Raw genomic sequence first — 13,089 nt, 5'->3', positions numbered from 1 at the left:
ATTATGACTCTAAAATATCTCCTAGGCAAAATTATGAGGCTTGCAGAGTTAGCTTTGAGATTTCTCATCACCCACCCCTTCCACTCCTTCTGACAAGCTCCATTTCTGTCCCATGCCCCCAGATTGTCTTCTTCAGGTGACTTGAACCCACCTTCTTGGTTGCAGTATCAGTACGCTGTACCCTTGTCTGCACTGAAATTAACCATGCAGTTTCTGTGCCTTGTTGAGTTGATGTGTGTGTGTGTGTGGTGGTGGAGGGTATAATTACTTGAATCTGTGTTAATAAAGTGTTAACTATTAATGGAAATCCACAATCCTTCTCTACCTCCCCCTCAGGAAGTCCCTAATGGTGTTTGGTCATTGTTTCAATCACTTGTCATATATTGTGTTTTCTTGGCCCATATTTCTAACCACATCCTTATCAAAATATTCTTATGAGTGCATTTTAAAAGTAGAATCACAACATACTTAAGATAGTTGGAGGGGTTGGCTCCTATTTGCATCACGATGATTCTGCCTATGAAGATTTTTCCTAACAAACAGTCAACTAGGATTATATACAACCTTTGATTTCAAAAAGTCATCTCATCATATTAAATTTACTTATTTTAAAATACCTGTGACTCTTCTGAATAATGAAAAAATGACATGAATGAAGAATATGTATATAAACTCTCTCTAAAGTTATTAGGAAAATATTTTTATTTAATTGTGCCTAATGTTTTGGGGCATTACAGTGAACTCTACTTTTAAAGCTGAGTAGTTATAGATTAATATATTGGCCCTGAAATTTTTGAGTTTTCAACCTATAGTCCAGAAAAAGCCTTTATTTTTAATAGTTGCCCTAAAAATTTAACACAAAAGTTTTACTTAGCTAAATCTAAATTTAATCAGTAGCTTTACCCCACTTCCAAACAATATAAATACTTTAAAATGCTTTCATTCTGATTTCCTTTCCTTGCTTGCTATTATTTTGAGGATTTTAACTCTGTTTGCTTGGTTTTATTTGTTTGTTTGTTTTTTTTTTATATTACCTCAAGCATTTATTATTTTTTGTGTTGGGAACACTTCAAATCTTTTCTTCTAGCATCCGAGAAAAATTTATTCAAAAGAATTAAAGTGAACGTGTGTGACACACACATAGGACTATAACCAATGCACATTCCTAACCAGAGAAAGTGGTGAACTCTTAATTTGTGAGGCATGGGGTAGTGTACTTAGGAAGCTCTTGCTTCAGTAGCAGGAAATGATTAGTCCTACCTTCTACTGGTGATTAATTATTCCAGCCTCCAAAAGGTCTTAATTTCACTGTAGCTATTAAAATATATTTTGTTTGGTAGAGGGAATTCCACATTGATAATTTTGTTTGTTTGTTTGTTTTAAGACAGAGTCTCACTTTGTCATCCAGGCTGGAGTGTAGTGGTGTGATCACAGCTCACTACAGCCTTGAACTCCTGAGCTCAAGGAATCCTCTTGCCTCAGCCTCCTGCATTGCTGGGACTACAGGCATGCACCACCATGCTCAAGTTGTTGTTGTTATTATTATTATTATTATTGTTGGTTCAGACCGGGTCTCAGTATGTTGCCCAAGCTTGTCTCAAACTCCTGGCTGGCCTGAAGGGATCCTCCCATCTCAGCCTCCCAAAGTGCTGGAATTATAGGCATGAGCCATTGTACCTGGCATACTTGTTTGGTTTTAAGCCCACAAATTAGACATCATCATCATTCTATTTAGATTTTCTCATATTTACCATTTTCTTTACATATCATTCCTACTTCCATTCAGAGCTTCTGGGATCAAACCCTAGTTCTTGGCATTTTGGACTGGTTGATAGTCTCCAGGATATTTAGGCAGTTAAGTGTCTCCGAAAGAAAATGAGAAAAGAAAGGTCCTGGGAAATATGCCCCACCCCTACCCCTGCAGTGCTGCTGCTGCTGTCCCAGGACCGTGGGCACCCCTGAGTATTTCCCTTCCACTCTCTCTGATCACTGTGTTTTATGGAGTAGAGGGGGACAATGACATCTTATAGAATACTAAAGTTAAATGTGCTCAATTTAAGGAGCTGTCATTTATTCTGAGATTGTGTCTTTCCTACCTTTTGTGCTGTTAACTTTATTTTATAAAATAATGGTGATGGTAGTTGAAGTTTGTTATTTTGTTTTGTTTTAATCAATTAAGATTTGTTTTTATATTTCCTTACTTGGCAAATACAAAGTTGTGAATCACAACCCAGATTTTTTGAAATGGTATTGGGCATTGAAATCCCAAACCACTGCTATCAACAGCTAACTGTGGGTTTGGGGTGTGGACACTGGGACACCTGAAACCATGTCTTGGTTACGTCAGGAGCCTTATTGATTATTTAGATTATGTATGAATCCTGTGGTGTTAACAGCACTTTGCAACCTTTAGTACTTAGCTGAACTGTATTGGATTATCAGGGAGTCCTCAGTACGCCCTCAATGATTTAAATTGTTTTTAGCTACTTCTGTAAGGCTGAGTCTACACTAGCAAAATGACCTGGGTGCCTAATGTGCTCCTTACGTACATCTGGTGATGTTTATGCTCCCAATTTCTTTTTGAGACGGAGTCTCGCTCTGTCGCCCAGGCTGGAGTGCAGTGGCGCAATCTCCGCTCACGGCAAGCTCCGCTTCCCGGGTTCACGCCATTCTCCTGCCTCAGCCTCTCCGAGTAGCTGGGACTACAGGTGCCCACCACCACGCCTGGCTAATTTTTTTGTATTTTTAGTAGAGACGGGGTTTCACCGTGGTCTGGATCTCCTGACCTCGTGATCTGCCCGCCTCGGCCTCCCAAAGTGCTGGGATTACAAGCGTGAGCCACCGCACCTGGCTTATGCTCCCAATTTCTTAAGAACCCTGCTATGCTCCCAATTTCTTAAGAACCCTGCTTTGAGAGTCACACAACCCAATATTCTACCAATAACTTACTATGTACCTTCATCATTTGTAAGAAGAGGGGGTTGACCAAAGCGATCTCCAAGTCACTTTTCAGCACAAATGTAGGTTGTGATTGTATTTGTGTGTACACATTTTTTAAAGCCTTAAAGAGATCTAGGCATTTCTCATGTATTTATATTAAATCTAAGATCCGTGTTGCAAATTTGGACATGGAGGACATTAATTTTTCTGATGTAGGTTACTCTTTAAGAGGCATGTTGCATCTGTAATATTGGTGCCACCATTTTGGCAGATGCAGTTTCTTCATTTACTTGTAAGTGTTCAGTATGAAGTCTATATGAGGTGACTTGAGTTCTCATTTCTCTGGTGTAAAACATGGTCATGTTTAAATAAGGCCACAATATTTATTTCAAAGGGTCCCAGAATCATTTTTAAAAAATATCATCATATGCTTGATACTGAAGTTCTTATGTAAAGGGTTCGGTCAATGTAGACAAATGATGACTACTTGAAGATGCACCAGCTGTGATTGTGGAGACCTCCAAATTCATGACAGAGTTGTTAACTGGCAGGTTTGTTATTTCCTATAAGTACAAGGAAGGGAAGTATTAAAATAACTCATGCCCATTAGAGAGAGGAAATTAACATTCCCTTAAAAATTGTTTTCCAGTGAAGGAAGCCCATCCCCCAGAATTGAGCTGCTGCATAATATCGACCCGAACTTTGTGGACTCTTCACCATGTGAGTACCAGTGCATTGCTACTAGATTAAATCTAATTGGCCCGCCAAGATGGTTTGATTACCTAGTGTGTCTCTAGCCTGGCTTTCTCTTTTTTCCCGAGTTGCTATAAAGGTAAACAGTTCTTCGGGACATATCTTCCACTCATCTCAGAGGGCAGTGTGCTATGAAAGGAACACCAGCTTATGAAACAAGAAAGGTGAATTCTATTCTTGCTCTGCCGCTTACTAGCCTTTAAGCCATTGAACTCTCCCTGCCCCAGCCTTCCCCATTTACAAAAGAAGAACTTATGGCATCTCTGAGGCTCCTTCTCACTGTAGATGTCATGTTGCTGCCCTGTTCTTACCTGAGAGCTCCAGAGTCGCCTTCCAGAAAACTCACAGTCAGATAAGCCACAGTTGGGTTCCAGCGCAGTGTGAGCAACCACATTATCTGATTGGGCTGGTCAGGTACTGCCCAACACCTGCTGGGTGTCACTTTCCTAGCAGTCCTGGAAGTGATTCCGCTTGATTCTGCCTTCTGCCTAAATTAACTTGTAAAGAGTCCTACCATTTCCTTCAGAGCAGGCATGCATGTAGTGCTTCCGGATCACAACAGACTCTAATAGGCCTGTATAAATACCATGCGAGTGGCCCTAATGCCCTCATCATAGTGAGTTTGGGCATAGAAAGCCTTAGCAATTAGACCCTTTGCACAGCTTTCATCATAATGCTCATCTTGCAAACAGTGCCCTTATATTCCCTTATTCACATGGGGGCTCCCATCTGCTCATTTCTGGACATACTGCTGCCCCCTTAGTTCAGGCTCTCCTTACTTCTTTGTTTTTTCCAGACTGCATTATAGCTCACCACAAAATATTCTTGCTCAGAGATTCCTGCTCAGAGAATTACCCCACAGTCATTCTAAATGTGTCACCAGGCACTCAGGGCCCATTGCCCAGCCAGCCTCACTCCAGGCACTCCTTGTCATGTTCTCACCTCCTAGACACTTGTCATCTCTGTGCAGATCATCGTACTGTCATGAATATGCTTTTCCCTATGCCTGAAACACGTTTTCTCTACCTTTCTACAATCTCTCTCATCCCTTAAAAACCCAACCCCATGTCCCCGTCTGTGAATGCTTTCCAGAGCCCCAGAAGAAGCAGTCACTCCTTCCTGTGTGCATCTGTCTCTGTATAGCATCCCTCACGTGTTCGTGTTTGTGTCTGCATTTCCAAGCTGAGAGCTCCTGGAAGTCAGCGTCTCTTGTATTTTTTTATCCTCGTCAGTTAACACAAATACTGGGAGCTTGCAAGCCACTCAGTAATGACTCAGTGGACAATTGGAGAGTTGAGATGCAATAAAGACCAAGAGGACACATTAAGACCTGGACAGGAAAGGGCCCTGAGACAGGCGAGAATGTCTACATCATGGATAAATTTCTATTTCTTTTGGAGTAAACACATGTCAGTGAGAGAGGCAAGGGGAAGGTTTGAGCACTAAGAACTGTAAGAACAGTCCAGATTTGTGCTGTCCAGTATAGTAGCCACAGGCCACATGTGGCTGTTGGGTACTTAAAATGTTGGGTACTTAACTGTGGATTGAGATGTGCTGTGAATAGAATATATACATCAGATTTTGAAGACTTAGTACACCTATGTATTATATGCATACAATATTATAGATTTATTATTTGTTGAAAGGATAATACTTTGGATATATTGAATTAAATATATTGTTCGTGTTTTACTTTTCTCCTCTTCCTTTCTTAATGTGGCTAATAGAAAATTTAATTTTAATTAACTTACATAAGTGACTTGCATTATATTTCTATTGGCCTAAAAACCTCTTCTAGAAGGTGCTAGGAAGTAAGTTGATCAGCTGAGCTGGTCACAGAGCTGTGACTAGTTACTGTGAGGCTACATCAATCACTCCTAAACTTTTCTCTACCCCTAACGTACACCTAAGAGATACATTTCAGTCATACCAAAATCTCTAAGGGTGGCTGGAAGAGAATAGTGGGGAGGCAGGACCGGCTTTAAAACTTTCTGAGTAATTTAGTGCATTGCAAAGCCCAGTATAACCTAGGTCTAGGGGATATGTGGAATATGCCACCCACATTATAATGGTTGTAAATGTCTTCACCTGCTACATTCCACCTACAAATGAAAAACCTTAAGACTCCTCACTCACTAAGCTGTATTTTGGTTTGGCATTTGAAGTAGGAGCTTGAGAACTATACTCCTGTGTGATATGGTTGGAATTTGTGTCCCACCCAAATCTCATATCGAATTGTAATCTCCCCTGCTGGAGGAGGGGCCCGGCAGGAGGTGACTGGATCATAGGCATGGATTTCCCCCTTGCTGTTCTTGTGATAGTGAGTGAGTTCTCAAGAGATCTGGTTGTTTGAAAGTGTGTGGCACCTCCCCCTTCGCTCTCTTCCTCCTGCTCCAGCCATGTAGGACTTGCCTGCCTCCCCTTCGCCTTCTGCCATGATTGTAAGTTTCCTGAGGCCTCCCCAGCCATGATTCCTGTACAGCCTGTGGAATCCTGAACCAATTAAACCTCTTTTCTTTATGTCCAGTCTCAGGTAGTTCTTTATAGCAATGGAAGGATGGATGAATACACTATCACCACAGCACTGTGCGCTGCAGGGTTCCTGGTGCAACTTGCTGTGCTTTCTCCTGTCTTACCTAAAGGGCCCTAGCAAAATAACAGCACAGGCAAAAGGTTTCTCCAGTGTAAAAGTTGGTAAGGAAAGTTGCACGGAAATTAGAATAGAAAATTTTCTTAATCTTGCCACCCGTAGACTGTAAGGACATTTACTTCTCTTGAACTCAGTTTCCTACGTATTTTGTGGTGGAATTATAAGACCCAGTACTGCCGCCACAAATTTAGGGATCCTCTTTGGCCTTCTGCTGCTCTTTCTCCCCTCTCTGGAGCCCACCCAGGCCTTCGTGTTGGCTTCCCCGCCAGCTTGGGACTCCTGCTCTGACTCCTGCAGATAACGAAGGACATTGTCAGCTCTTGCAAGGATGTAGAACCACATTCACTGTTGCTTCACACACACACGGCGTTCTCTGCTATCTGTGCCTGCAGGTAGCAAGATGCCACCCACCTCCTCACACATGGCAATCCCATGGGCCTTTTCTGCCCGGCTTTTATATTCACTTCACTCTACTGAGAGAAAGAAGCAAAAAAAAAGAAGAGCTATCTTTGGGTGCTTGCTCCTTTTTAGGATGATGATACAAGCCTGTTTCCTTTTCTATGCAATTCATTTATGAGGAAAAATTAAATCCAGCTATAAAGAAACATGTACTTAGGGGACAGCCAAGTCTGGATATCATATTCATAGAGCACAGAGGCTTTTGTGGAGTTAAATCAGAAGCAGCCAATCTCGGGTGTAAACTAAGGGTTAAGAATGGAGTCAGTGTTATCACAGAAGCATTTCTGTGGTTTCTCACTCCAGCTCTTCCCAGATCGTTGGTGCTTACTGCGGGAGAAGAAGGTAGCGTTCCACCTCCACCTTCCCTAAAGCCACTTCGTCAGTTTCCTCACCTGTGGAGTAAAGAAGGCATTAAATGATCTCCAAGGTCCCTCTGGCTTCAGTGTTCTGTGGGTCTCTATATGAATGGGACCTCAAAGGAGCAAATCTGCTTACTCTGCTTCTCTCCTTATTCTGCGTGCTAGAAGGAGTGTGTCCATTGATAAGCAGTGATGTTGCCAAAGGCATGATCATAAATAGATGAACACAAGTGAAAATGCTAGAAACATTATATGCAGTAGAGGAATTTGAATTATTTTATGAGTTTCTTATTACTACATGCTGGACACCTTTCTGATTTCTGTTCTAAAACATCACCGTATCAATCCACTTTTCTATCTCCTCTTTCCCTTAGTGGGTCATCCTGGGGTTTGTTGACCAATGTCTCCTCTGATTCTGAATCATATGAATAGGCATTACACACTTCCTAGGAGATTTCTGCCTTCTGCCTAGCACCACGTGCCCCCAGAAGCTGGCCTCTTGGATTTCAGCAGTTACACCTCCCCCACCCCCTGCCAACACACACCCCATTCCCCTAGTCAAATTATAGGGTGCCCAGAGGCCCATCCTGCTGGTGGAGTCAGGATTTTTTTCATGGTCACATACATATGGTATGTTGTGGCTTGGATACTAACAGTAAAAATACTCAAAGATCGGCACAAAATATTGATACACGTACACATTCACAGAGAAACGTGCACACACACCAGGGGTCACCAAATCTCTCATAGATCAGGAGATTCACCATTCTGCAGTAAAGCATAAAGTCTCAAGGATGCATACATAAATTATACCATTAGGATGACTACAATTTAAAAAATAAAAGAAAGAAAAGGAGAGAGGGTGGAAAAAGGAAGGAAGGAAGGGAGGGAGGAAGGGAGGGAGGGGGAAATAAGAATTGTTGAGGATGTAGAGAAATTGGAACCCTTGTTCACTGTTAATGGGAAAGCAAAATAGTGTAGCCTCTATGGACAATAACATTGTGTGATTACTCAAAATATTAAAGATAGAATTATCATAGGATCCAGCAATCCCACTTGTGAGTATATACCTAAAAGAATTAAAAGCAGGGGCTTGAACAGGTATTTATACACTCATGTTTGTAGCAGCATTACTCAGCATTACTCAGAACAGCCAAAAGGTAGTAGCAACCCAAGTGTCCATCAGTGAATGGATGAATAAACAAAATGTGGCATGCATATATATATACATACATACCATGAAGTAGTATCCAGCACTAACAGTGAAAGAAATTCTGATACGTGCTACAACATGGATGAACCTTAAGGACATTATGCTAAGCAAGTCACAAAAGGAAAAACTATATGACTCCACTTACATGAGGTACCTAAAGTAGTCAGATTCATAGCGACAGAAAATAGAATGGCGGTTGCCTGAGGATGTGGGGAGGGGAGAATGGGGCATGATTGTTGAGTGGGTGTAGAGATGGATGGTGATGATGACAGCACAACAACGTGAATGTATTTAATGCCACTGGACCATACAATTAAAAATGGCTAAGATAGTAAATTTTATGTTGTTTGTATTTTACCACAATTCAAAAATATAAAAAAATAAATAAAATGTAACTTTCTCTCCCTTCAAAACTGAAGAGAAACTGCATGAGAATAGGGTCTCTATCTTTTTCATTTACTGCCATATGCACAGTAAGGTCTCCGTAGCACAGAACCTAACATCATAGTAAGTTGTTGGGTTAATATCAGTAAATATCTGCTAATGAATGATAAACAGATCAACCTGTCAAAGTCATTGTTTTATTGTCTTACAGTCTTTCCTGAGCCTAAAAGTACCTCCAGATGGCCACTTATACTCCTTTTAAACCCCAAACCTACCTTTTGTGCCTAAGTAAAAATAACTTAGAAGCTACAAGTCACTTATTAAGTTGTAATTGACATTATATACAGGTGTTTGAAACTATTCATTCAGCTTCTAAGTGCCCACCCTCAACGCTCCCTGCATTGAAAAGATTGGCCAGAAAAGATGATGTGGGATTTCCCTGCCCATCTTCATCCCTTTCCCTGGACCTCCTCAATAGACAGATAGAGATTTATAAAGCCTTTGCCTCTGGCCTGGCTCGGCCTGAATTCCCTCTGAGTCCGGGGCTCTGCCTCTTCTTGCCGTTCTTAGTTCGGTTCTGCTCCTGTTTTCTGGGATGTTCCCTCTGATTGTTTCATCATTCACTGGTTATCTCAGTGCCCCAACCCTGGCTTTGCTTTTATCCCCTTCCTCCCTCCCCTGCCTCCCAGCTTCATGACCAGTGTCAGAGTGTGGGATGTAATTGCTTTCCTGTGTGCTTTGAGGAGACTTTTTATTCATTTTTGAAGGCTTTGTTCTGAAGTAACCTTGGAAGTGCTTTGGTCTCTGTTCAGATAATACCCTTCTCTTTTCCTTTGTTCCCTTCTGAGAAAACTCCTAAGAATTATTTATTCCTCCATGTCTTTAAAATACTTCTTTCTAGTAGGCTGATCTGTCTTTGTCTAGCAGCACAGGATGGTCAGTGTAAGAGACCTGTGAGAGAGCCTGGGGAGTAGCACCATTGAAGCTGATTAGTGGGAAAGCCTGGAAACCTCTAAAGTGGTGGGGAACAGCCATAATCCCAGGGTAGGCACGAGGTCCTGCAGGTCTGAATTCAGCTCTACGTGGTTCTAAGGAGAGCTCCAGCCCCAAATTCCACACTCCCCCAAGGCCCCAGCAAGCATGGCTCAGACCACAAGGAGAACCGTTTCAAAGGCATTATTTTGCCTGAGGAAAAACATATACACCTATCCTGCAGGTGCCGGGCTTGATCTTGGCTGTTCTGCAGTAGTGATCCTGCCCTATCTGAGACCACGACTCACTTTGGAAGTCAGACATGGCATTCTATGATGGCTGGAACACACACATCCAATCATGTAACATAGGTGTATGTATATATTTAAAACGTATGCACACAGAGGAGACACACAGATTCTGCTGGTAGAAGCTTGATTATAGATGAAGGGCAGTGACAGATGTTAGCATTTTCCACCCCACCAAAGGCCAGCTCTTCAAAGTGATTCCACACAGCTTTGTTACTATTTCATTTAAAGGCCCTCTTCTCTTTAAAGTTTCTAATGAGATGTTATTTCTGTTCATGATTATAGGGTGAAAGAACAGCCTTCTTCCCACCCTCTCCTCTCTCACACACACATTTTCTGTGGTGCAACTGCCAAATCCATGCTTGAGATCCAAGAGTCGTCCAGGTTGGAATGCTTGGAGCTGCTCCCTGTTTCCTCCTCAGAGCGACATTCAAAGCCATTTCCCAGTATTATGTTGCCATTTCCAAGATTGTTTATTCAGTAAATAAATAAACGATGATGGCCTGGGATGCATGAGGTACTGTTATAAATACTCGAGATCAGTTAGGCTAAAGCCAAACCTAAAGGTCTGGCTAAAACCCAGTCTGGAAGAGTCTGGAGGAGGGCATGGACACAGCCTCTCCCCACCCTGCTGGAAGGCTGTGGGTGGTTCCCAGCTGTCTACCAGCAAGCCCTCCTACAACGCCCACCACTCAGCACCATTGCAATGCCCTCCTTCAGTCCTATTTATCTCCCTTGTTGCCCTGCCCCTTCTGTAGAGCTCAGTGCACATTCCTACTCCTCCATGAAGCCCTCTCTGATTCTTTTGAACTTGAGTCCCTTGAGTTTCTCTGGAGCTTCCCAGGACAGTGAGCTCTTGCTGCCTCATAGTGTAGTATTTATATACATGTGTTTTCCCCATCCGGAGCTATAAGGAGAGCAAGACTTCATTTGTATAGTTCTCTCAGTGTCTTATGTATAAGAGATTAATACATATTGAAAGAATGCATGCTAATAAATGAATAATTTATCATTAGCTGATTTGATTAGAATCAATCTAACGAGAACAATAGTAATTTCATACATCATTTTCAAGGCATTTTTATTTCTTTTTGGGTATATTAGAGAACTAGTGATACAGAGGCATCTTTCTTTCAGCCTGAAATTAGATATTAAGCAGAATCAAGAGTTAGGGGGAATGCATGGGGCTCACCCTGCTACAGATTGCTCAACATGGCACAGAATGCCAGAGGCTAAGGGCCCCTTGGCAGTTTGTGCACTCTTTATAATCCAGGTGAAGAAACTGAGGCACCAGGTCATGCATGCTGTTAAATACCAGAGCTGGAACTCAGGGCTGTTCAGACCCGGCATGTACATCATGTCCTACTGATTTCGCAGGTCTCATCGCTTTGTGTCCTACACTTGTCTTGTGGGAGAAGGGCACCCAGATCTGAGTTACGATCATCTCACCTATATCATAGCATGTTGATGGGACATGATTCATTTAAAGGAGGCTGGAAAAATGGGTCGAGTAGTGACATTAGCCTTGTTAGATTCACATGTAATCTGACTCTGCAGATAATGGTAGCTTCTGCTTGCAGAGCTAGTCATGGAAGCCTTGCCAGTGCCTTGTATTCACTCCACTGGAGGGTGCTGGGGGGATGAGGGAGCCGCGTGTGGGGTGGGCAGTGTCACCTAGTAGAACAGGTAAGAGTTTGGGGGTGCCAGAAAGCCCTGGGTTTTATTCAATACCAGCTCTGACTTATTTCCTGTGAGCTTGTGGGTAAGTTCTTCCAGCCATCTGTTTCATCACCTATAAGTTGGGAACGATTATAACAATATCTCCTGTAAATATGTCCAAACAACAGTGAACAATAATTACATTCTGGCTGCTAGGATTGGGGCAGGGTGGGAAAGTTGCACTTTTCACTTTATGTATTTCTCCAGTTTTAATTTTAAATTATGAGCACATATGACTTCCTTAATCAGGAATAAAGCCATAAAGCTTTATTTGTGAAAACCACCTCCAAGGAGGGTTCCGGCAAGCCTGGAATATCTGAAATCTGCTGGGTTCTTATAGAGTGGGAGTTGCTGCTTCCGTGCCTGCTTGTACTAGGTCAGAGCAGTTAGAATTTGGTGTCGTCTCTAGCTGCCAATATTTGTCTTTAGCAGCTCGTCAAATTTTCCTTGGTGTGGGTTGCTACATGCCCTCAATCACAGAGCCAAAACACAGATAGCTTTCTCCTTTTTAATTTTCAAAGGCTTCTAGTCTGCCCCTCCGCTTTGGGGAGCACTAAAGTCTGTTTGGATATGTGGCCTTTTTGATGCCAAAGGCGGTCCCACAAGCCTTGTATCCCCTCCACCCCACTTCACACAGCACATCTCAAGGAGCACACATGAAACCTTCACTGTTAACACTTGGTGCTGGCATCCTGGCTTTCATCCCGAGAAAATACATAAACCAAACCAAATCCACAGCACTTTAAAAACACTAATTAACTCTCACCACTGGCCTAGGCTATGCAGAAATGGCAAATCCCACTGCCCCAATTTTATGTTTGGAGAAATCAGGGTAAGCAACGTTTTCTAGGGCTTCTCTGAGCCAGATCACAGAAGCTGACCTGAAGGGCTTGGCCTGGCCGTGCATCTGGAGTTAGGCCATTTGACCAAGGGCCAGCTGCCTCACCAGATCCCTTCTCTACAGCACCACGTGGTTAGTGGCCCATAACTCCATTTGCACATCAGCTTTTGTTTTTTTCCCCAGGGTTACTTTGATGCCAAACTCTCTCATTTCCAACTGACCATTTATTTATTTGCTTACTTTTCTTTAATTCTGGTAGAGCCTAGAAATTTTAGCCATAGCTTCCAAGTGTAGCCTGTTAATTATAGTTGATTAAAGGTTCTATGCTGATTTTGAATTTCAACACAAAAGCAGACTAACTTCCCAACAGTCCCTCTCAGGTCCAGTGGCCCTGCCCCTTCCATCTTCCACCCTGGAGCCTCCCCAGGTCTGGCAAAGATTTGGGGGTATCCAGACTCCTTTTTTCCTCTCCCAATCTGGATCAGTCATTC

At 42.5% G+C, this 13,089-nt stretch overlaps 1 protein-coding gene across 3 annotated transcripts in view; it reads left to right on the top strand.

Moving 5' to 3' along the window:
* Positions 1 to 13,089, top strand: part of ARSB (arylsulfatase B) — a 197,809-nt gene that overhangs the window by 132,403 nt on the left and 52,317 nt on the right. For all 3 annotated transcript variants that reach the window (XM_030800486.1, XM_030800480.1, XM_012505247.2), the window contains one exon: positions 3,590 to 3,660. In XM_030800486.1, coding sequence (XP_030656346.1) covers positions 3,590 to 3,660 — 71 coding nt within the window. The remainder of the gene's footprint in view (positions 1 to 3,589; positions 3,661 to 13,089) is intronic.

This window comes from Nomascus leucogenys, chromosome 2, assembly GCF_006542625.1.
Source record: "Nomascus leucogenys isolate Asia chromosome 2, Asia_NLE_v1, whole genome shotgun sequence".
Taxonomy (NCBI): Eukaryota; Metazoa; Chordata; class Mammalia; order Primates; family Hylobatidae; genus Nomascus; species Nomascus leucogenys.
Note: the sequence above shows the minus strand (reverse complement) of the source record. Positions and strands in the feature narration are given on the sequence as shown.